General features: G+C 42.0%; 1 protein-coding gene across 3 annotated transcripts in view; it reads left to right on the forward strand.

Annotated features, from left to right (window-relative positions):
• Positions 1-22,888, forward strand: part of C1QTNF7 (C1q and TNF related 7) — a 38,740-nt gene extending 15,852 nt beyond the window's left edge. For 2 of the 3 annotated variants that reach the window (XM_074865045.1, XM_074865044.1), the window contains 3 exons: positions 19,804-20,000; positions 20,906-21,151; positions 21,881-22,888. In XM_074865045.1, the coding sequence (XP_074721146.1) occupies positions 20,914-21,151; positions 21,881-22,512 (870 nt within the window). In that variant the 5' untranslated portion in view covers positions 19,804-20,000; positions 20,906-20,913 and the 3' untranslated portion in view covers positions 22,513-22,888. Of the gene's footprint in view, positions 1-15,905; positions 15,964-19,803; positions 20,001-20,905; positions 21,152-21,880 lie in introns of those variants that run through there. The other variant, XM_074865046.1, reaches the window with a different exon arrangement.
• Positions 22,889-24,186: the final 1,298 nt, after the last annotated feature.

Raw genomic sequence — 24,186 nt, forward strand, 5'->3', positions numbered from 1 at the left:
AGCTGGACTGCGGGTGGGGGTCAGGCCACGCAAACCACCATCCATCAGGCTGTTTCTTTAACTCAGAGGGGTTTCAGAGAGCAGCAGGCGGGCTGTTTTCACTCCCCATGAAGTTTCCATAATTAATTATACTACCAATGGAACAAAAAAATGTTAGTCCATTTCTTTCAGTGGTTTTACTTTCTTTTAGAAGTTTTCAGCAACCTTTTTTTCAGTATGTTTTAAATTTATCCATACTCTATCATCTTATTATAACCATCACAGTGGCACAGCCATAGCTGGATGGTGCAGGATAGACAGACTAGGAGAGACCTTCCTTACAAGTAGGTTTCAGGAGTCATTAGTATTTTTCTTCTCTCCATTTGTGCTTTATGAGTATTAATTAACTCCTCCAACACCACTGCAAGGCAGGAAATCGTTGCCCTTCATAAAGAAATAGAGAAATGAAGCAGATTATGTGATTTGCCAAAAGTTACAAAGAGAACCATTATCAGGACCAAGATGAGAACTGATGATTTTTCTTAGCATCTGGTCCTGTAATGCAATTAGCAGAGCAACCTCCCTTCCCCTCATCTTCTGCTGTGTCATCCTCCACTTGAGAATGGCACTGACTTCAGGAGTGCTTGCTATTTGAAGCTGCATTTTGCTGCTAAGGTTAGTTTCCACTCAATTTCCATCTAAGAGAAACATTAAAATATGCCTTTGATTAAAAGCAATGTAAGAATCCCCTTTAACTGCAGCATGACCCCGATACTTAGGAATTTTTCAGGACCAAGCTGATGCCTACAACAGCATTTTTTATGCCATCTAGTGGTCACAGAAAATCAAATTCCAAGCTCAAACCCAGTGTGCCACCCAGCAAAGCTGCCACAGAAAATCTAGTTCCTGCTCTGATGATCCCTGCCCTGATTAGGGCTGCTTGTGCCTCTTTTTCTTTTGCTCCTCCTGTTGCCAGTCTTTCACTTGGATGGCTGCGAGCTGTGCTGCTAAAACTCTGGAAAGCTGCAGTAGGAAGTGGCTTGAAAACAGAGTTAAGTAAATGGATATTCTCAGGAGCACTCCCAACTTACATAAATGCCATGTTCCTATGGAATAGAGAACACGCTTTCTTCACTGCTTGGAGCATGTGAAGGAAACTGTGGGGACTGATGAAACAACCGATAAATAATAGTAGCTTTTAGACACAGAAGATTAGTCATTTGTTTCCTGAGGAGATGGACACAACCGGGTGCCTTGGAGACCAGAGCTGGCTGCTCCTGCCAGGCTGACCACCTTGTCCCTGCACGGAGGACAAGCAATGCACAGGCAGGACCTTGGGGATAGGACTGGGATCTGGTGTTATATTCAGCCACCTTTTTTATTCACTTCTCAAAAAACACAGATAGGGACTGATTTCTGCATGTAACTGAGCTTTAAAAGTGCAATCAAAAGAAATACTCTGCAAGGGCAGTAAGGAAGGACTGCATTACGTATGCTTAATTAAAAACTGGCTTGGAGAGTTAGGGGAAGCCAGACAGCACCATCAGCAATAGTGACATTTTTCCAACTTTTCAGTGGAAACAGCACTGCCTGCCTTCTTTAATAACAAGCAACTGTTGAACAATGAGAAGAACCCATAAATTTGGCATGCTTGAAACCAGGTCAGCTCAGTAACTACACAGATGTTTTTGTAAGGCATTTAGGGTGCTTTTAAGCTAAAACCTTTTAACTGAGAATTGTCATGAGAATGAATATGCTAGTTCCTAATGCAGATAGTGTTTAAGACACAAAAACCACATTAGTTTGTCACAGTTGATCCTAGTGTTACACAGAAAGTTTAATGCCATCTGCTAAGATAGTTTTGGCCAAGTAAGGCTAGCAATTTACCCGACTTGGTCAACATTGTGTCATACTTTGTCTGTACACACATTAACACATTTGGTAAAAATACCACAGCTTGATGAGAAAAGCTTCCTTGTTTAGATTGGACAGTCTCTGACAATCCTTCATCAACCCCAACAGCCCTAGCTCAAGCCAATGCCAATGGTAATTGAGCAGCCCAAAGCAGTTGAGTCCCCTGACACTCTCCAAAACTCCTCACCCACAGGTCACCCCTCATGACTTCAGCAGCAGGACAGGTTTCTGCTCCCACCCCAGCACAGGAGAGCTGCAAACAGATTGCCTCCTCCAGATCCAGCTGTGTCCAAGCTTGTCCCCTGTGCTCCCACTGTCCCCTAGCCTGTTAGGTCTCCCCACTCCTTGTCAGACACAATGAACCAGAGCAAACAAGAACTCTCTTATTACCACTGTACAGGCCCAACTGGTTCATTTTGACTGAAAGAGCCCAGGAGATGCACGGAGCACTCAGAAGAGCTGGTGCTGTGCCAAGGAGGCCAGCATGGGCAAGCAGGTGGTGACGTCTCCAGCCATCACCACCGGAAATGCATGTCTGCACCCTGTTTAAGCTGAAGAGGATCTGGGACGGCTGTGCCAGCAGACCTGCAAGGGCAATAACCTCCAGCGGTGTGGCTTGTAATCTTCGTCTGGCACAGCTTTCTACAAAATGAACATCTGTCCACAGCCTAAAGATATGTTTCAAAACTGATTTAATTAGACCAGCGCAAGCACCCATCTGGACACTTTCAGCGCTTTGGCTCCCATTCACCTAGCAAACAACGACGATGGATAAAAATTGTTTTCACCTGCCCCAGTTGCAAAGTGACCAGAAGGAAAGGAGGATGTATCAGCCACGCTAGCATCTTAAACTTTTGACAAATACTTCAGGTGAATCCTGGTGCTTTACAAAGTTTCTACCTGCTGAGATCTCCTGCCCAAGGTGGCCACAGCCACCGGAAGGGCAGTGGGAGGAACGTGTGCCTGCAGCTGTGCAAAGCCCAGTGTCTCAGCTGAAACAGCTGATTTCAGTGGGTCCAATAAGTGTAGGAATGGTTTACACTGCACTGTGCCTTGGTCAGCCATTTACTACCTCGGAACCCTTCCCTTACCCATCTGGCTCTTATGTTCCCCTGCACAAGGGTACTGGATAGCAAAGCATGCAAATGCTCCCCATATGATTTAATGCAGTGTCAAATGGGTTAAACAGCCTATGGAAGTGGCTAATCTACAAACGAAGTGAGCCCCAGCAGAACAGCAGTTACAAACTGCAGAGGGATAGTTACATTTTAAATTGGTACACACATTTCTGCAGCAAGAGCCTCACTATATCCTTAGTTTATATAGCCTGACTATATCCTTAGTTTATATAACTCCTTTTTTCATCTTAGGCCAAATAAAAATAAATTGGTTGATTCTAGATCAATTAAGGCATCCACTGAGGATCTGGCATTTATTTCACTAAATTTTCTGAAGATAAACCAGTGTAAGTTTTTGCATAAATGTTAGAAAAATATATCATTCAGCTTGAAAGAAAAAAATCATCTATGACAACTGAGAGCACCATCATTTTTTCAGCACCATTTGGAGGCTGCAGATAACCCAGGTCTCTAATAGATTTTCTTCTAAACTCTTAGTAAAAACCTACAATTTAAATTACTTTTAATCTACCTCATGCTTATTATCCATTGTTAAAATCCTTTTTAAGAAAAACAATTGGAATTTTAACTAGTTACAGATGGTAGAGATAAAATTGGTCTTTAGAAATCTGTGTTTAAAATGGGATTTTCAGGGAGAGTACTGTTCATGTTTGCTAATGTTTTTCAGGCTATCTATTCGTAAACAGGAGTCAAAGGTTTACAAGCTTTAGTCTGCTGTAAATCAGAAGGATGAGAAAAGTCCATGAGCATTAAAACCCCCTGATACGCTGGAGCTGCTTTATCCTACACAGACAGGCCACAGCAAGGGGCAAGCAATGAGCAGAAGGGAACAGATGCCCTTCACAAAATTTCTGTTGTTTTTATGGAGAGAATAGTATTGGTAACTCATCAAATGGTCAGATTAGACTTCATGTTCCCTTGGCCTTTTCCTGGTATTCGGACTAGACCAGGATGGTAAACAGGAATGTACATAGGCAGACAGGGAGACATCAGGGTTCCTGAGCTGTCTGCTTTTTCTGGGAAGTGGTACAAGTTCATGGGCAAGAGGGACATTGAACAAAGCCTCCATCTGGCCTCTTCCTGCTGGCCTCTCCCCGCTGTGGGTTTTAGCTGCTGTTGCAGGTGAGAAGGCTGAGGAGCCTCAACCATGTCCTGCTGCTCTTCAGATGAGCCTGTCCCCTGCCTGCTCTTGGAAAGCAGATGTTTTTCCAGGCAAGAGCACAAACTCCCCTTTCGCTATCACAGAGAGACTTGCATGACCTCTTGCTTTATTCTCTGGCTACGTTTTTTCTTCAGACATATCAAAACAAAGTTGTGCAAAACCCAGGAGCTACCAACTATTTGTCATTTGGAAACAGCAGCAGCATCGTTTCCATGTGCTCACTACACGCAGCAGATCTCAGCTGCCCATCTACCTCCAAGTCTTTGAGCTTTTGGGCACAGAAAGAGTTGCAGACAGCCTGGCTCTCCCCAGGCCTTACTGTGACACCTGCCAACAGGGCGGGAACAGGAGAGGTTTCAAAAATGATAGAAAAAAGAAGCTTACAGATGAAACTTTGCAACAGAACAACCTCTTTGCTTAATGGGATCCTTGTTTTTGCCAAACCCACAACATTTGCTAATAGGTGGTGAGTCATTATTGCCTTTTCTCTATAGTTGAAGTTCTCTGGAATGGAGGCTGTTTGGGCTGCAATTACTTCTGCACACATGGTACCACCTGCACAACATCTCTGCTTCTGGGGTTTGAAAGAGAGGACTAGTCTTCAAAAGTCCACAAATGAGAGGAGGGCAGCAGCAGTGCATGGGCGGTCAGGGTATACCCTACACCCTGTGGCCTTCCAGCAGGTCCTTCTTCTGTAACTGTTGGCATACTGCATCCCTGTCGTGGTTTGAAGACAGACCTCAAACAGAAAGAAGTGATTATGATATCTGGGCTCACCACAGCTTGAACATTCACTACAACAGTCTACTTTGGCCAGACTTCTGGCAGGAAAAACAAGTTCCACATCTGAGATTTCCATTTAAGGACTTTTCCCAGTCATCTTTCAACTCAGCCAGCTGTAGCATCATGCTAGGGGGACAAGCCTTCACACTGCCACCTCCCTGCCACCACACTGCTCTCCAGACAGGCAGATCTTCCTCTCAGTCCTGTGTGGACATGCTGGCAATCTGGGGGGACATACAGCAGGATGATCCTGGGTGCCCCTGGGCTTCGCATGCTGCTGCATCTCCTCTTCCTCCTCATCTCCAGCCTCAGTGTCTGGCAATTAAAGAGAAAACCCAGAGGAATCTGCATCCCAATAGGCAGGGAACAAAGGAAAAAAAGGTCTTTTCCCCATATGCCTGTTGGGAGCAGGACAGATTTCAACCTTTGGGCTCCTGATGCTGGGAGAAGAGCAGTGTCAGGAGCCCAGCAAGGAGAAGGGAGCTCTGTGCTGGCAGGTGCAGGAGGAGGAGGAGAAGGAGGAAGAGACGGAGGAGGAGAGTTGCTCCAACAGGGAATGGCAAATGTCATCACCCTGTCACCTAGTCAGCATTGTGGCTGTGAGGACATGCAGTCACCAGTGACACCACTGCATTCAGCTGGCTGCTCATGGAAAGCAAAGCAAGAGTCTGTATAATCTGACATTCTGTGGTTAAAACAGATAAATAAACAGACTTGATTTTGAATAATAATGAGACACATCTGTATTAAGAAACCATGATTGTTTTGTTAAAAGTGTGCCAATGAAAGCAGTATTTTATAGAGTATCTGGAATACTGTCCTTTCAGCTGTCTGTAGGAAACACGTGAGAGTTTATGCAGCTTTGATGAATTCAAAGGGGTTTTTTTCTTTCTATAGGAGCCACAAATGTCTCCTGGAAAACATTATATTTACTTTTTACTACTTTTCTTGCCTTTTAAGTGTAGCAGAACGATGATCACTACAGTGGGGAGATTCTGTCCCATGTTATACATCTTTGACAGAGACCAGATAACACATTCTGAGGCAGCTGCATTTTTTTTGCAGTGGTACTTCTGCAGTTGTACTACATTTTTGCTAGAGATGATGGGTTTACACTGATCTGGGAACATAACATGAAAGCTGCTCTTGTGTGTTGTTCAGAATCTTGCTTACTAATGTTGATACACCAGAGGAAAAGAAAAGATGGCTCTTACAATTTAGTGGACTACATGAACACTAGAATTTTAATTGTAAATTAAAAATATTCAACAAAAAATATTTGTGGCAATCATAAGAGGTCTAAAATTACTGCTTTTCTGAGAAAGATAACATACTGAGGAGCAGATCAATCACTGTCTCTTATAATGCAAATGAAACCAAACTAAAATATCAGTTAAAAATATTAAGGGAGACAAAAAGGTTTAAGGGAGACAAATGTGTTCTGTGCATAATTAATCCAATAAATTTACCAATGAGGAATGTCATGAAAAGCGAGTTTAAACTCTTTCCAAGTTTACAGATAAGAGTCTAGCAAGGCTGACACAAAGCAAAGACTCAGAAAATATCTCCAGTTCAGAAGACCTCAGCTGCAGAGCACTGGAAGCAGGAAGATAACCTCCCGTCAAGCATCGCTGCAAGCTTCCCACATCCTTGGGAAGAGCGGAAGAGCCTGCTACAGGGCACTGCCAGGGAGTGAGGGTACAGGGCTAGAAGGCTTTTGATCATAGTTACCAGAGTCATTCGTATGTAACACTAATCCCAAAACAGAGACATAATGAAATGACTGTTATGGATGACTTCATAATTGTCCCAAGAGAACAAACTGGGACACCAATTAATTTTATGGAGAAGGAACAGCAGTGGCTTATGAACTTCTGCAGAGATCTAGTTTCATGCATTAACAAAATAAGCAGAATAGACAGAAACTAAAGACAGAAGTTTTGCCAGTAAAATTGTCTCCAAATGAAGTGTTTTGTTATTCTCTCCCATGAGCTGATAAATTTATAAATCTTGGTTTTTAACGTTACAGTGTATGTACATATATATATGCACATACATACATTTAAACTTTCCCAAAGGCAGAGGAAAACCAGAAGCCTTGTAAGAAATCATAGCATCTCACAGAAAGAAGAGAATTCTAAGCAGGAAAGACATGACGTTTGAGCATAGGAGAGTTTTCAATTGCAATTATCCTGTTCAAGACATAATGTGCATTTTAAGCAATAAACAAAATCACAAATAGCAAAACAGAACTTTCTGCAGTGCCCAATGAAGATACCTATCACAAAGATAAGAACAACAAAACAGTTTATTACATGCCAGCTTACTGTTTATCAGCTAGAAACAAATCTAAGTACATCGTTAATTCAGGCCATCAGAGAATAGATCTGTATTCAAGAAAATTAACTCCATCAGTCAAAGTCAAATAGAAAAAAAAATCTTTAATAATATCTTAGACATAAAATGCATCCACCACACTCCAGGGCCTTGAAGAAAAGCTAAGTGAGAACAAGACCCATTTGGCTGGTAAAAGTACAGATGTATATGTGTATGCATGCGCGCGCACGCACACACACACACTTGTCTGTGATAAAATTATGCCCTGGCTGAGGGAAAAACAACTGCCTGAACTGATCTGAGAGACTTTAAATTATAAGAATTTTTTCACTTTTATATCTTGATTCCATGCCATAAAACTTAAATAGTTTTATCACTGAAAGGAAAGGTCATTTTAACCAAGGCAAGAGAAAGCTTCTCCATGTTTTATGTATTTTCAACTTTATTTGCAAGTCAATACATTCTGAATCTCTGTAGGTTTCCATTAAAGTGGAAATAGAAAAACCATTTACCCTGATGGAAACTTGAAGTTAATATGCTCTAAGCCTTGCATGACTCCTCTTTTTTTATATGTGTTATTTGTATTAACAATTATGTAAGGAAATCTCTGGGGGACAGATCATTAGAAGTGTTTCTAGCATACTGTTTGTCTTAGACTAGCCAGAATTTCTTAAGAAATAAATTTAAATCAAGGTTTCTGCTTAAAATGCAAAAAGGCTCATGGCAGACAGCTGCCATGGAGTTGCAACTGTAAAATAACACTGTGTTTATTGTCATCATTGTAAATTATATCAGCAGATACTTGAACGAAAAGCCTGAGAAAAACTCCAGATACTATAATAAGGCAAACTCATATTCACTGATTATGGAATTACAAAGAGGGTTATCTATAAACCCTTTTTCTTTTTAAGAAATATGCATACTTTGGCATAGCCTAATACATACCACTACCTTGGGCCATGTTTGCACTGCAGGTGCACCCCAAGACTTTGTCATCTGTGGATATGACTCTGTGCTACCTGTGTGTGCTGTTTACTCCTTCCCCAGAGGAACCCCTCTGGTGCTGTGCCTGGGCAATCCAGGGTCTATCCAAATGTACATTTACTGGCTACGTGGACTACCCTCAGCATGCTGCATTTGGGTAAGATGTCTCCATCTGTGCTATTTGCTGCACAGTGGCATCCTAATCAATGTGGGGAAGACCAGCTATATTGGGGAACTCCTAGTGTGACTCTAACAGCTCGTGATTCAAGGTTAGGTGGAACTTGTTAGCAGGCTGAGATCAGGGCAAATTAAAGTGAAAATGAAATTAAATTGGTTGCTAAACACTCTGTGACCTTCAGACCACCCAGGAATGCCCACTTATGTCCCATGAAGACCCTGCTGAGATCACCCTGAAGCATCACACACATACAGAACAAAGTCAAGATAAAGCCCACTCCTTACCAGTGGGTAAGGAAAGTCAGATTTTCCTACTGAAGAGTATCAAGTTGACTGGCAGCTGCAGCTTCTTCTATTCCCTGGAGGAACCCAAGGAAACAAACACTTCCCAGACAGGACAGATTTAAAAAAACAGTCAAATTATTGTTGCAAGAATTTAAGTGAGAAAACACCTTCAAGGCCAGATATAAATACAAGGCAAGTGGTTTCAATAGAGCTATGCCCAACTACATGAGGCTCAATTTTGTTCTTAATGATAAGCAGGAATATGGCTGATGTTCTGTTACAAAGTCAGAAATGACCAGTTATCAGATGCTAAACCTCATCTGCACCGTACAGAAAAAACTGCAGGAATTATGCTGAATTCATCCATTTTAATGTCCCATGAGAGAACTGATTTGAAATATGAAATGGCAGTTCACAATTACTTAAAAAAAGCAGAATCTGAAAAGTGCTTTTGAAATAACCTGCTTTTACATCAGCAGAGTAATATTATCTGATATTATTGACGTTTTTGTTTTACTGATGAAGAAACAGAAACACGTAAGAATAAATAATTGCCATGGAATAGAAGTTTCTGATCCAGGAACAAAAATCAGATCCCCTGAAAGAAAATTCTGTGCTCTGTTTTCTTTCTTCCTCTCTGTGAATCTGATCAAACACCACTAATAAGAAAGAGATTTGCATTTGATTTCAGTACGTAAAGAATCAGGCTAGCAAATGATTATGTGTATCAAATTGAAGTTATCATATCACAGGAAAAACCGTCATTCTTCTAAGCGAATTTGTGTCAGACAAATTTGTCAGACGAATTTGTGTCAAACAAAAAAAGACAAAGCTCTCCTCTCCTCTCCTCTCCTCTCCTCTCCTCTCCTCTCCTCTCCTCTCCTCTCCTCTCCTCTCCTCTCCTCTCCTCTCCTCTCCTCTCCTCTCCTCTCCTCTCCTCTCCTCTCCTCTCCTCTCCTCTCCTCTCCTCTCCTCTCCTCTCCTCTCCCCTCCTCTCCCCTCCTCTCCTCTCCTCTCCTCTCCATCTTATGCTTGTTAAATTATTTTTAAAGATTTGTTAGCATATATAGTAGGCTGTAGTAGTTAGCAAAACAGATTGATAGACTCTCCAGAGCTCTATACAACAACATGAGTTTTTCATTTTCGAGGTTTGTACAAATTAGAAAACAAATAAATGAGATATTTTTTTTTTCCTTCATAAAGCTTTTTTCTTGCAGATTTAAAGCTGCCTGCCTGAAAAGTCCAAGTCAGAAATACAGAGGAAAAAAGATTAGTGTCAGTGTTACTTCAATAAGAAAAAGCTCTTATAATAGATTTTAGATTTCTCAATGTGTTCTAAAAACATTTCTTCAAATAAGCAAGCTTGACACTTACATCTTCACAATACCTAACAGTTTATGTATTAAAAAAAAACCAACAACTGAGACTGAGACCCTGCAAATACAAACAGTCCGCCATAGAAATGGTTCTCACCAGGAGACTGATGAAAGCAAGAGCAAACCCTGAAGGACACAAATTGGCTATGTGGTGCAGTAAATGTTGCAGTGGGGAGAGGGATAAGGATCCATATGGAATTAAACACTTTTGAATGTCTTGTGCTGAAAATTGTTATTTCCATATGCATAGAGTAGACTTATGCTGCCAGATCAGGTCACAATGCTTTTTTCCTCTTTGAATAACTACAAACTGTCAGAGCCATGAGGTCACTGACATCCCTGACTGTCCCTGCCAGGCTCTCCTGGGGCGTTCCACCACCCTGTCCATGGTCCAGGACCCCATTTCAGCCCAGCCAACCCCCACCCAGAGGCTGATATTCTGGTCTGGCCTTGGATGCTGGGGGTGGCCATGGCTGCCTCCAGGCTGCCCTGGTACCTGCTGGGGTGATGGGACAGGCTTTGGCTGGTGAGACCCCGCTCTGCTACCCCATAGGGAGATCCACCACGCCCAGCCCCAGGAAGCAGCCAGCCCTTGCCTGACACAAAAACCCTGACGAGATGTGAAGTTGTAGAACATCAGGCCTATCAATGAGAAATGCAGGTCCTGTGTGAGTGCTTGCTGGGTACCAACAGGGTTGCCAGGAAGTGGGCTTGGGTGGAGCTGGTGTTCCTGTGAAGCCTGATGGGAGGCAGGATGCATTGCCCCTTCCGCACTTCTGTGGAAACACAAGTCTTTGTTTCAGTAAGAAGATACCATAGCACATAGAATTTAAATGGAATTTTATTTTACAGCTCCAAACTCTTTAGAAGTGTCTTTCTAATGTGCATGTCCTTCAGTATTGCAAAGAGGTCAACCTCAGTGAAAATCAAGTTGTTACTTAAAGGTTTGATTTAATCAGGAAGAAACATACTTTTAAAATGTGCTATTACCCAAAAGCAGACATTACATAAATTTCATTCTATTTTTATATCTTCCTGGCTCCAATCTCCTGAATCTGACATTACGCATAACAATCACACATGTGACTAAACAAGGCCAAATTCTCCCTTTTCTATTCCAGTATAAATATAGAAGTAATACTGTTGAAGTAATAGCTTTGAGGTAGACACACGCCACAAGAACAGGATTTTTCTTAGAACAGCCACAGTCAGGAAATTATGCTGATTTTGAGACCAGATTTTTATCTCCTGTACTGACAAGTTAAAGCATCAGCATGGAGGAGACCACCGGGGTTGATGTGAGAGCCTGGCCATCCCAGGACATACGTTAACGTGGGTGGCATTTTGAAAGCATGTGAGGCTTCAAAGCTCGTGCCATTTTCAAAATGCTTTAGGCTTTCAGAAATTCAAGCCCCACTGATTTACAGTAAGGCTTAAGCTTTTAAATGCATTTATCATTTGTGCCAATCATACACTGCCTCCTAAGACTCACACCTCTGTGAGATTCAGCTTCACAGCTGTCATGGTTTAACCGCAGTCAGCAACTAAGCCCCACACAGCCGTTCACTCACTCCCCTCACATCAGGATAGGGGAGAGAATCGGAAGATTAAAAGTGAGAAAACTCGTGGATTGAGATAAAGACAGTTTAACAGGTAAAGCAAAAGCCACGTATGCAAGCAAAGCAAAACAAGGAATTCATTCACTACTTCACATCAGCAGGCAGGTGCTCAGCCATCTCCAGGAAAACAGGGCTCCCTCACACATAACAGTTACTTGGGAACATAAATGCCATCACTCCAAATGTCCCCAACTTCCTTTTTCTTCCCCCAGGTTTATATGCAGAGCATGACATCCTATGGTATGGAATATCCCTTTGGTCAGTTGGGGTCACCTGTCCCAGCTGTCCTCTCCCAGCTTCTTGTGCACCCCCAGCCTACTCGCTGGTGGGGTGAGAAGCAGAAAAGGCCTTGGCTCTGTGCAAGCACTGCTCAGCAGTACCTAAAATATCTCTGTATTATCAACACTCTTTTAAGCACAAATCCAAAACATAGCCTCATACTAGCTACTATGAAGAAAATTAACTCTATCCCAGCCAAAACCAGAACAACAGCCACAACCTCCCCCTTAATTTTGTCTCTTTGGTTTCATGTTGAGCCTTTCTTTGGTGCTCCTGAACATGCCAACAGTGCACCAAGGGTCAAAAGATGGAGACCTTGCAGCTAACTCTGGGCAGTGGATAGTGCAGTGCACTGTGCATATAGTCCTGCAAGAAAGGTAACAGTATTTGCGTGGCTACAGGCTTTTTGGGCATTGAGCCATGTGAGGTGTGCACAGCCTGGGTCTCATGTTGCTGTCCTGAGTACCTCTGTTGCACAACACTGTTCCTGTGGATGTGCCTGAAGAGACCCTTTTCAGAAACTCTAGGCTAAGGCACTCTCTCATGCTTTCACGCTCTAGGTGGTATGTCACAGGTTTTATGGCTCATTAATTTGGACTTAGGTACCCAATTAGCCCCGTGATGCCTTTTCTATGTGTGAAAGTCATATGTAGAAGTTGGAACTTACAGGAACTTTTGTAAATTCAGCCTGAAGTTCTTAGCACCATGTCATGGTTTGAGCCCAGAGGGAAACTGAGCCACTTTCTCACTCCTTCGCCCTCAGGGATGGGAAGGAGAAAACAAAACAAAAGGCTTGGGAATTAAGATAATGACAGGGAGGGATGAGTCGCCCATTATGGTCATGGACAAAAGACAGATTCGATTGGGGAAGAAAAAGAACATCAATTTCATTTGAACAACACCACCACCAACACTTAATTTACCAATCAAACAGAACAGGACAATAAGAAATAAAACCACATCTTAAAAACACCTTCCTCCCACCTCTCCCCTTCTTCCCTGGCCTCAGCTTCGCTCCCAATTTTTCTCCCGCCTTCCCTCCAGCGGCGCAGGAGGGCAGGGGATGGGGGTTGCAGTCAGTTCATCACCTGTTGTTTCTGCAGCTCCTTCCTCCTCAGAGGAAGTACTCCTCATACTCTTCCCCTGCTCCAGAGTGGGGTTCCCTCTCATGGGAGTCAGTCCACCAAGAACTCCAATGTGGGTCCTTCCCACAGGCTGCAGCTCTTCACAAACTGCTCCAGTGTGGGTTCCTCCCGTGGGCTACAATCCTTCCAGCAGTGAATTGCCCCAGCATGGGCTTCCCTCAGAGTCCCCCTTCTTCAGGCACAGCCACCTGCTCAGGTGTGGGGTCCTCCACAGGCTGCAGGGGGGCATCTGCTCCACCACATCTCCCCCCACCCCCTCCTTCTTTCTTCCACTGACCTCCATGTTTGTATAGGTACCTCCCTCACAACTCCCTTTCCTCTCAGGTTCCCCTTCTTAATATGTTGTCACAGAGGCACAGCCACCATCACTAATCGTCTCAGCCTTGGCCAGAGGCAGATCCAACTTGGAGCCAGGGGAGCTTCAAGAAGCTTCTCACAGGGGCCACCACTGTAGCCCCCTCACCTGCTACCAAAAACCTCCACCACACACACAAACCCAACACACACCACACTTATTTTTTACCCAGGAATATTTAATTCCAGAATGCTGATCTTCTAAGACACAATAATGCAGTTATCTTTTGAAGGTTCTCAAGCAGGAACCTGGGAGCTGCAGTGAGTTTTTTTCAGGATTGGTAATATCTGAGCTCTGTTGTGCAATTCTGCCATTCCTGGGAGCACAGCTCGGCTGTCATGGAGCACTTCAGAAGTTCCTGATTTTATGCTGCAACATATAAACTCTCAGCAATAAAATTCAGAGTGGTTTAAGATAATTAAATTCATATTATAGGGCTTTTACAATGCCTTACATCTTCTAAGTGTCATATAAATAAAAACTAATTAGTCCTCCACAGTCTTGTCAGACATGCATACTTATCCAAGTTTTGAAGTTAGAAAATTTGTATTTCATCCTTTATATCCTTTATACTTTAACCTTTGCACTCCCCAGTATGTTAAGAACTGTTTACATTATCACCTGGATTGAAGGGACCATGGTGTTTAGTAAGTCATATCTAGTTGGGGATTTGCCCATGTAGACAAAATTTCCAGTTCCCCTCTTGGAAAATCTAATGGCTTGCTGTGTTGCTACAGCAGTGCAGAGAGACCCTTTGTACTCTTAAAAGTATTGCTAACCATGACTGTTTGCAGTGTGAAAAAATTTACTTGTCTCAAGCCCCAAACAGATGTCCTCTTCCATGTACATAACAGGGACGAGAGGTTGCCACTCAGCTGACCACGGCTGCTCCCTGACTCAGGTCACAGCCCCCACTGCTTCTCTGGCAGAGAAGTTTATGGGACCCTTCCCCAACGTGCTTCAGGGGAAATCAACCATCTTAGTCCTGCCCAAGCATTTAAATTGCTCCTTTGGTCTTTGTCTAATTTGATGTAGAATGTAGTCCCTGGCTGGATGTCTACTTTTCTGCAGGGTTCCCAGAAAGGCACCATGCCTGGGTGATATCATTTGATGAACTTCCAGAATAAAACTGTGCTGGGGAAGTAGTGTCCCTTTCAGGGTCTGGAAGCTTTCTTCTCTGCATGATTCTCTTTTTAAATGGTGAATACTGTTCTTTGGTACAATATGGTGTCACCAAGGGAGCAACTGGGTGAAGGAGAATCCATCTTCAGAGGTGCCTGTGATCTAATAAATGACATTTGCCTTGAGGGGATGAGAATTAAGCCATGCCCAGGGACTAGAACGTATTCAGGCAGAAATCCAGTGAAGTTCCTAAAGTTGTTCTTGCTGTGTGTGTCGCAAGCTCACTTTGCTGACTGGTTCCCATCATTTACCCCTGTGCAAAGGGATTGCTCTCATGGTGGGAGCTCTTTATGGACATTTGCTCACAGAGCCCAGGTGTGAACACAAGTGAGCACAAAGCAGTGGAAGTCTGTCCCTTATCGCTCGTGTCAATAATCTATGACTTTTGTTCTTGTTTGTCCTCATGTGCCTTGCAGTCTGACATCATCTTTTTGCACCCTCTATTTTTCTTCTTGCCATGCCATCCAAAATGGTTTTCCCAGTCTGTTCTCCATTTCTCTTCTATCATTGCAAGGTTGGTAAAGCAGAATGATCTAAGATAGGAGATGGAAATTCTCCTGGCAAGGGCTGGGTAGGAACCAAGAAGAGGAAGCCTGCCTGAACTGAAAGGCACTCCATGGGAGATCAGCACACTACTCTAGGCATCTATCCACATTTTTAGATGCCTACATGCTTCCACATGCTTAACTCCAGTTCAGATTCATAACTAAGCCTGCAAACTGCAGGTCATCCCTGAAGACCGCTTGTGATTTATGGCTCCTGACTCTTTTTTATTTTAAGAAAATAAAGAAAACCTTTTAAAGAAGCCCCTACCCAAGCTGTAGGGACACTTGCATCCTGAGTCTTACAGTGTTAAGTCCTGGCCGTTTTTCACTACATTGAAAGCAAACATATTATTGTCTCCATGTTAATTGCCAAGTGTAAGCAACTGGCCTAGCTTCTCGGCTCTCTGTCAAGACAAATTCTGTCAGGTTTCATTTATTTGTGTGTTCTGGTACAGCTGGCAGTGAAACTGCTTTGCCTGCCAGCCCTCATGTTAAAATTCCCCCAAGCTGAGTCAGACTATCTCACTGATACATGCCTTGACCATCTTTTACGGCATTTTTAGTAAAAACAACCTTCCAAATAATGGGAATGGCTGCAACCAGAGAGACTATGTTTCAAGTCAGACGCTGAGAAATAAAATGACTCCCACTCCTTTGATGTTTTGAAAATCAAACACATTGAACTTCTGGTCCTGATTATAAGTAAGTGCTCTATTTTTCATGAATGCTTGCGTTGTGGTTGAAGAATCTGACTGCATTCGATGTAGTTATGAAGGAGACTGTTCAAACGTGACTGAGTGCAAACTTAAGTGAGTGAGACTGTTAAATGTCAGCATTGCTAATAAGGCCTTTAAGGATTGTTTTCTCAGAAATACTTAGCTAATGTTCCTTCCCACTGGCTGATTGATCCCTTTGGGCACCATCAGCCATTCTGGTACTGGGAATCAAAAGTTCAGACTGCTCAAAAAGTGTCAGGTCACTCTCCCCTTCTTACACAAGGGAAGACAATGTAAAGCCATGTGAAGATTGCTTGATTGTGTAGCTAACCCAAGGAGTGTGGTGGTGGCCAACTGTGGTCTTGATTCCTTAGCGTAAGGCATGGTCTTATGGGTGGAGCTCTGGAAGTCCAGTATAGTGCCCCATAACACAAAACAAGCTGGAAGATGCATAAATCTGTGCCCAGCTGAAGGTGAATGATCAATGTAAAATACCTGGAAAAAAAATCCATAATTAATACATATTTTAAATAACATAAAAATCAAGCAGTGCAAAGAAACTGCAGAGTGTGGCGTGCTAAACTGCAAGCCACTGTTTCTGAGGCTCTGTAGAAAGGTCAGTGGTGGTGGCTTGATGTTAAATACTTTCTGTCTAGCACCTAGCTTCAATGGGAATGTAACGTACAGAATATCTTCTCAAGGTAAATCATAGAATTATAGAATAGTTCAGGTTGGAAAGGACCTTTAAAGGTCATCCAACCCCCTGTTCAATGAGCAGGGACATCCTCAACTAGATCAGGTTGCTCAGAGCTCCATCCAACCTGACCTTGAATGTTTCCAGGGATGGAGCATTTACAACATCTCTGGGCAACCTGTTTTGATGTTTCACCACCCTCATTGTCTTCCTTATATCTAAATATAAAAATATAAACAATGTCTTCCTTATATCTAGTTTGAATCTACCTTCTTTTAGTTTAAAACCACCACCCCTTGTCCTGTCGCAACAGACCCCACTAAAAAGTCTGTCCCCATATTCTTATAAGACCCCTTTAAGTACTGAAAGGCTGCAATAATGTCTCCCCAGAGCCTTCTCTTTTCAGGCTGAACAGTCCCAACTCTCTCAGCCTGTACTCATAGAATAGGTGCTCCATCCCTCTGATCATCGTTGTGGCCCTCCTCTAGAGCCACTCAAGGAGGTCCATGTCTTTCCTGTACTGAGGACTCAGCTGGACACAGTACTCCAGGTGGGGTCTCACCACAGCAGAAGGGCAGAATTACCTCCCTCAACCTACTGGCCATGCTTCTTTTGATGCTTCTATTGTTTCTTTAGATCTGTCATCTTAACAGACTGCCACAAGTTATTAGGTCCAGAATACACTTTTAATATTTTTCTAATATCAAATGAATCAGATGATCTTTTGAGTTTATGCACAAGGGCAGTGATTATGCTGCTTATGCAATTTGAACAGTGACAGAACAAATCAATCTGCCACCCTCACTTAGAAAAGCTGTTCCAGAAATCACTGCACATTAGAACAGATCAGCATGTCCATCGTCTTCCAGTGAATGCCTTGGTGTGCACTCTTGCTCTACCTAGTGGATTTGGAACCTCTTGAAATGACATTTTCTAAACTTGGAATAACATTATTCTAATGCTGTATTCATATAATTCTTGCTATTATTTTTGGTGATGGTTTTAATGAAGATGACTGTTATTGTTGTGAACAAGAATACCATGTGCTTCTTCTGGCTTTCAGTATTTGGAAAAAAGAATGAACTCCTCAAATGTTGTTTTTCCCTGAAGAAAAATTATTTGGCATATATAAATGACATTGTTTCCTGCCACAGTTTATGGACAAAAGTTTATGTCTTTGAAAAGGACAACCAGAAGCCAGGAACAAAGTGTAATTTATGACTTACATTCTGCCTACCAGTTAACTCTCTGTGATCAAATATTTCACTGCAACATAGATGATTTCTGAGAAAGTGATCTGGGGGGTCTATTCCACCCTCTAACTTTATAAGCCCATGTGAACTGAAATCTCTGATTTTGGCCTCCTAATTCAGCCTAAAATTTCAAAAGCATGGCCATATGTTATCATTCACCTTTAACATTACAATTTCCCTTCTAGAGCACTCACCAGGAAGCAGGGGGCATGGGTTCAGTGCTGTACATCCTTCCTGGGTCTGAGGAGATTCACACTTTTCAAAGGACTGCTGCAATAACAAAGAGAAGCACCTTCAACCCCTCCTTTTAAAACTGGAGCATTATGCAGGAAGAAATGCAAGAGTCTAAAGAGAAAGGGCAAGGAAAGTCCTGATTTTGTGGCCTAATGCATGGTGTCCCAAATGTCATTTGTTGGGTACCACTGTTGCAAGCAGCCTTCTGTATTCCCCCCAAGCCTAAATTCAAGACTGTAAATGTCATCACCATTATCACCACTTCCTCCCAATCCCAGCTCTGTTCCCCTTCCTGCGGTCCCACCATTCTGCTTCACAACCCCATCACACCTTAAGACCCCCGACCCATAGCTGAAAGCTCCACATATTCCCCTCTATGCCTTCTCCTTCCCAAACTGGTTCTCCAAGCGCAATGCCCCAATCATCTAAGGCACATCCCTATCTCAACAACCACATTCCTCTCACCTTCCCCAAATGACCTTTTTCCCATGGCCTTAGCAGAAACACATGTCCCAGACTAATTAATTTCCTGTAGGCACATGGGAAGAACAGCAGGGGAGGTCTGGGAGCTGGAGACAGCTTCATGCATCAGTAAATTACTGGCCAGCCAGTGACCGGAACAACTGTGTGAAGGCTCTTACTCTGATTTGTAAAAGATCCTGGACATAGGCAAAACCAGCAGTTGTTGAGGTTGTTTTTTCTTGGCTTACATGCAACACAGTGTGGGAACAATCCAGCCTACTGATTCAGACTTCCATCTGGCAAAGGGCAGTTTTTGTTCCAGTCCTTGATCCTTAGGTCGTGTCTGCTTCTTATCCATCAGCTTTGTGTAAAATGCATATGCAGTCCCAGGCATGAGCACCTTCCAAGCTGCTCCCTCCTGGCCAAGTGCTTAAAGTTGTTCTTCTCTTCAGAGAGCTTTGTTGTCCCTGATTTAAGTCCCATGAAAGCCCACGAGCTTTATTTGGGTACACTCAGTAGTACATCAGAACAGACGTCGCTGTGAAGTTTGTACTTGTAGCTAACTACTGCCTTGGATTTATCATTTGCTGCTCTGCGGTAATATTAAGCATTCATATGTTAATCCACTCTTGGAGGCTGTTGTGCCTGACTGTACTGTAAGGCTTTATCAAATGACAGCAAAATTAATAGTTTGGTTTCTGCCAATTTGATACAAGATGCTTAATATGAAAAGCAGAATGTACATCACTGAAGAAAATTTTAGAGCATTGCATATTTCTCTCCAACTACAATATTTTCATGCTTGTTTCTGCACTGCCATTGATACAAGACAGTTTCTAATTTTCTATTCTGTGAAACAGAAAAGATTCTTCATAAAGACTGTGTATGTGTATATGCTGGTCTTTTTCCCAGCCGAATAGATTTGACCATGTCATATAGCCGTAGAAATATCATGAACTGCAAATAAATGTAACGGTTTGGGTTTTTTAATCAATCAGACAATGCCAATCAGTATTACAGAAAAGGGAATGGGAACAACAATTTTTAGATTAATTCACTTTGCAACTTCTTTAACTCTGAGTTTGAGAATGAATCTGAGTTTCACTGTAAAAAATGGTAGATGGTATTTCACATAGATATTTTTCTGAATCCTCCACTGCATTTCTTCTTTTTCTCCCCACAGAAACCAGTGGATTCTGATTTCCTTGAATGCCATAAATTAGCTCTGAAGGAATGGACAACTTCAACAAAAAACCCCACACAAGACTTCTGAGAAGTCAGCAAGGGAACTAGAAAAAACAGTTTGACTTGCAAAATCTCCCCTGACTCACGACTGACTCTGTTAATGCAACACTAATTTAAGACACCTTTGTACATCAGGTACTGCATGTTACTGTTTGTACAGTGTTTTTTCTTTAGTGTCCCAGTATATAGTGGAACAGAGAAATCCAATTTACATTCAGTTGTTTGTGAAAACACCCAAATACTATATACAAAGCTTTAAACAATTTTCTTGCAAGATACTGCAACACAGTTCATTTCATACCACAGTCCAAGTCAGGCTTAAAAAAAACCCAACCTGTTAGCAGCTCACTCACACTCCAGCCGTTCCCACAGGGCAGCTGCCTCATTCGACCTGACCGATTAGGGTGAAGCGGTTATTTGTGCTGCAGTCATCAGGGTTTCCAACCAGGCACTGAAGCTGTAGCTCGTTTACTGGTATCCTTTCTGCAGGCTCAGCAAGTTTCTGCTGCGGTTATTCAGGTTGGAGATTCATTTGGAACCATAAGGGCAAATTTCAAAATGAAATGAAACTGTAAGCTTTGTCCTCACTAGAAGAGACTGCTCCTGCGGGCACATCCTCCTAGCACAAATATAACTCCCTCCAGCAAGAGGGGTTTTCTGTGTAAAGCTTATGGAGGTCCCAAAGACAAAATAAACTATGCAAGCAAAGGACTTAGCATTGAAAAATCTAGATTCTTTTTTTAACGTGTCAAAATTTGGTCCAAAAAAGCTGGTATTCACCAGTTCTTCTGTGTCAGTCTACAGGCTACTTGAAAGACATACAGTAACATATACAGTGGCCAGAAAAATGTCCCACCTGACAGACTTTCCTCCTTGTCTGCTACATGGATTCTGGTAATGCAGAAATCCCAGGTTGATCTGTGCACGTGTACCTGTGCATAATGCACTGCAGTGTCACACTTATTAGCATATTCAGAGCCATCTGCATGTGACTAGAATGCCATAATATGCATAGTCTTATTTGGATGTGTTTTTTCCAGATCCAAGGATGTTTGTGTTGCTTTACGTTACAAGTTTTGCCATCTACACAAGTGAACAACCTCTTCAAAGCCAGTTCAAAGGAGAAAATTACTACACCAGATACATCTGTAGCATCCCTGGCTTGCCAGGCCCTGTGGGTCCCCCTGGAGCCGGCGGATCCCCGGGGCCACACGGACGCATTGGTCTTCCAGGAAGAGATGGTAGAGATGGCAGGAAGGGAGAAAAAGGTGAAAAAGGGAGTGCAGGTATTGAATATTTGTGTAACCTAACACAGTAGTACAACAAAGTAAGACCTTTCATCGTCACTGTTTTTTATATATATATATATATATGATGAATGTGTGTATGAGCCTGTGTGGTTTAAGTGTGATGCATGTATACATAGTGAGAGTAAGAAAATATGCAGATCTGTTTTAGATATGTCTAATATGCATATACTGAAATCTGTGTAAATAAATGTAAATGCATACCCTTCCTGTGCATAGATGCTAAGAAAAAGTTTGGGAAAAATGAAGTATGTGTGGTGTCAAGTAAACAGTCTTATCTGTGCCATTAGCCAGGAATAAAAGATTAGCAGGTATTGAGGTACACACTAAAAATGCTCAAATAGTAGGAGATATTTAGTGCACAAGTATCATTCTATAGGCAGCCACGCTGCTGTCCTTACCATCAGCAGTGCCCATAGTTCAGTCAGCAATGGACTGATTACAAATAAAATTCTTCAATGTGTAATCAAGACATACGAACAAAAGTAGGAATATAGAAACAAAGGACCCCTGGGCGGTGGAGCCCTCTTCTCTGTTCCAACCTGCCATTGCTTTCGTAAACTTACTAGAAGATTTTGAAAGTATTTTTGAAGTATTTTGAAATTCTGATCATGTTTTTCTTGTTTGTTCAGGCACACACAGTAGCCCACACAATCATTTACTGAGATGATATGTGCAACGATTAACTAACTTAAAATGTTTTTGAAGGTTTAAGAGGAAAGACTGGGCCATTAGGACCAGCTGGAGAGAAAGGAGACCAAGGTCAGTCTGGTAAAAAAGGACCTGGAGGATTGACTGGTGCCAAAGGTGAAGTAGGTCCAGCTGGACCACCTGGACCTAAGGGAGATAAAGGAGACCGAGGAGAGCCAGGTGCACCAGGGGTCTGTAAGTGTGGAAAGATAGTGCTGAAATCGGCCTTTTCTGTTGGCATCACCACCAGCTACCCAGAGGAAAGATTACCAATTGTATTCAATAAAGTCCTCTTCAATGAGGGGGAGCATTACAACCCTTCCACAGGGAAGTTTATTTGTGCCATCCCAGGGATTTATTATTTTTCTTATGATATTACCTTAGCAAACAAGCATCTTGCGATTGGGCTGGTTCACAATGGGAAGTACCGGATAAAGACATTTGATGCGAACACAGGCAACCATGATGTAGCTTCTGGATCCACAGTGATCTACCTTCAGCCAGAAGATGAAGTATGGCTTGAGATCTTCTACACTGACCAAAATGGTCTCTTTTCTGATCCAACGTGGGCAGACAGTTTGTTTTCTGGATTTCTCTTATACGTTGATACAGATTACCTTGATGCTTTATCAGATGAAGATGAGCTCTGAAGCAAATGATGTCAAACGACATTCAAAGTGGACATCCCCAGCACAGAATCTTATCTAGCTGTGCAGGGGGGAGCAAATTTGAAAAAAAAAAAAAATCTGGGAGTTTATTTTTGCTTTGATAGGAACTAAATCTGAGCTCCTAAGGATCCTTCTAGAATCTAAGCTGGATTTATTACCAAACAGCAGGGATGTCAAAAGGAACTGTAACTAACAAAAGACTGCGTCACTCCAGGACTGACTCCTCCTGAAAGTTATGTTTATAATACTATTTAAACAAATTTAAGATGCTGTACATTGGATTTTATATAAAATATATTAAATTGCAATGTAGAATGGATATTTTGTATATGACATTAAAGTAAAATTGAACAATTGACAGCAATATGATCTTTGGTCATTTTAAGACAGGGAATACATTTAAAAACAGAGAAAACTGATTTTGAAAAAGGAGAGGAATAAAACAGGAATGTCTGCTTCAGGATGCAGCTGAACAGGTCACAGGGACAGTGCCATCTGATATTTACACCAACAAATTATATTCATAATTAAATAACCTCCTAATAAATACATGAAGTTTTGTACTAGCTGAGGACTGCCCAATGACACTTACCATCAAACAGAACGAAGGTATTAAACATAAAATAATTAGAAACTGAGAGTACTGAAAACTTGGAGATAGACAATCAGTATTCAATGTGGGTATTTTCAGTGTAATTCCAAGTGGGTTTGCTATTATTTCAATGTTATTCATATCTTTATGAGAAATGTGGAAGAAAATATAAACTTTTTGCTGAAGAAAATTATGGATGCCAAAAAACTGATAGAACAATAACCAGTAATAAGAATAAATTATATGGAACAAACCGAGTCACATCGTTAAAACAGACTTACTTATATGGCCAAATGCAATGATATAAATGTAGGTCACACACAAGTTTAAAAACTGCATTCAGGAAATCAGTGAACTTGTAACAGGTACACAGGACCTCATGGATAATCAGCTAAATATGAGTCATCAGAGTAGGCTGTTGCTACAGCCCTTTGGATGTATGATAAATCGAATTACAAGTAGGAGTAAAGAGTACTTTTGAACCTGCTACTTCCGTCAATGTTTCAAAAACTTACTTGAAAATAGAAAAAAAAAATGGTTGTCGTTCTACCCATGCGGATTACACACGAGATGTAACAAGGTCAATTTATTTTTCTTGTCAATGAGGTTAAGAGGTGATTTGATAACAGTCTGCAAGTACCCATCTGGAGATAAAATTTCTGGTAGTAGCTGGCACTTTCTTCTATCAGATAGGAATACAGCAAGGTCCACCGATGAGAAACTATCAATTCCCACTGGAAATGAGAAACCCATTTTACCAGTGGTTGTAATCAATCATTGTAAAAGTACCTAGGAACATCATGGGTTCTCCAGCAGTCAACACCTTTAAGTCAAGACTGGCAATCTTTAATCGGGTGCTCTTACTTTCCAAGAATTTACAATGTTATTTTATTCATCCCAGATTTACAGAAACCTGCTATTTCTAAGACTTATTCAGATTCTTTCAAATGGTAGTGGTCTGTGTTGCACAGCTCCTGATCCCACTTTATTTATGACCAAGGAAGAGGGAAATTTCTGGGTTTTTTCTGTGTACTTGACTTAATTAAGAAAATTACAACCAAAGA

Source organism: Strix uralensis, chromosome 4, assembly GCF_047716275.1.
Source record: "Strix uralensis isolate ZFMK-TIS-50842 chromosome 4, bStrUra1, whole genome shotgun sequence".
Taxonomy (NCBI): Eukaryota; Metazoa; Chordata; class Aves; order Strigiformes; family Strigidae; genus Strix; species Strix uralensis.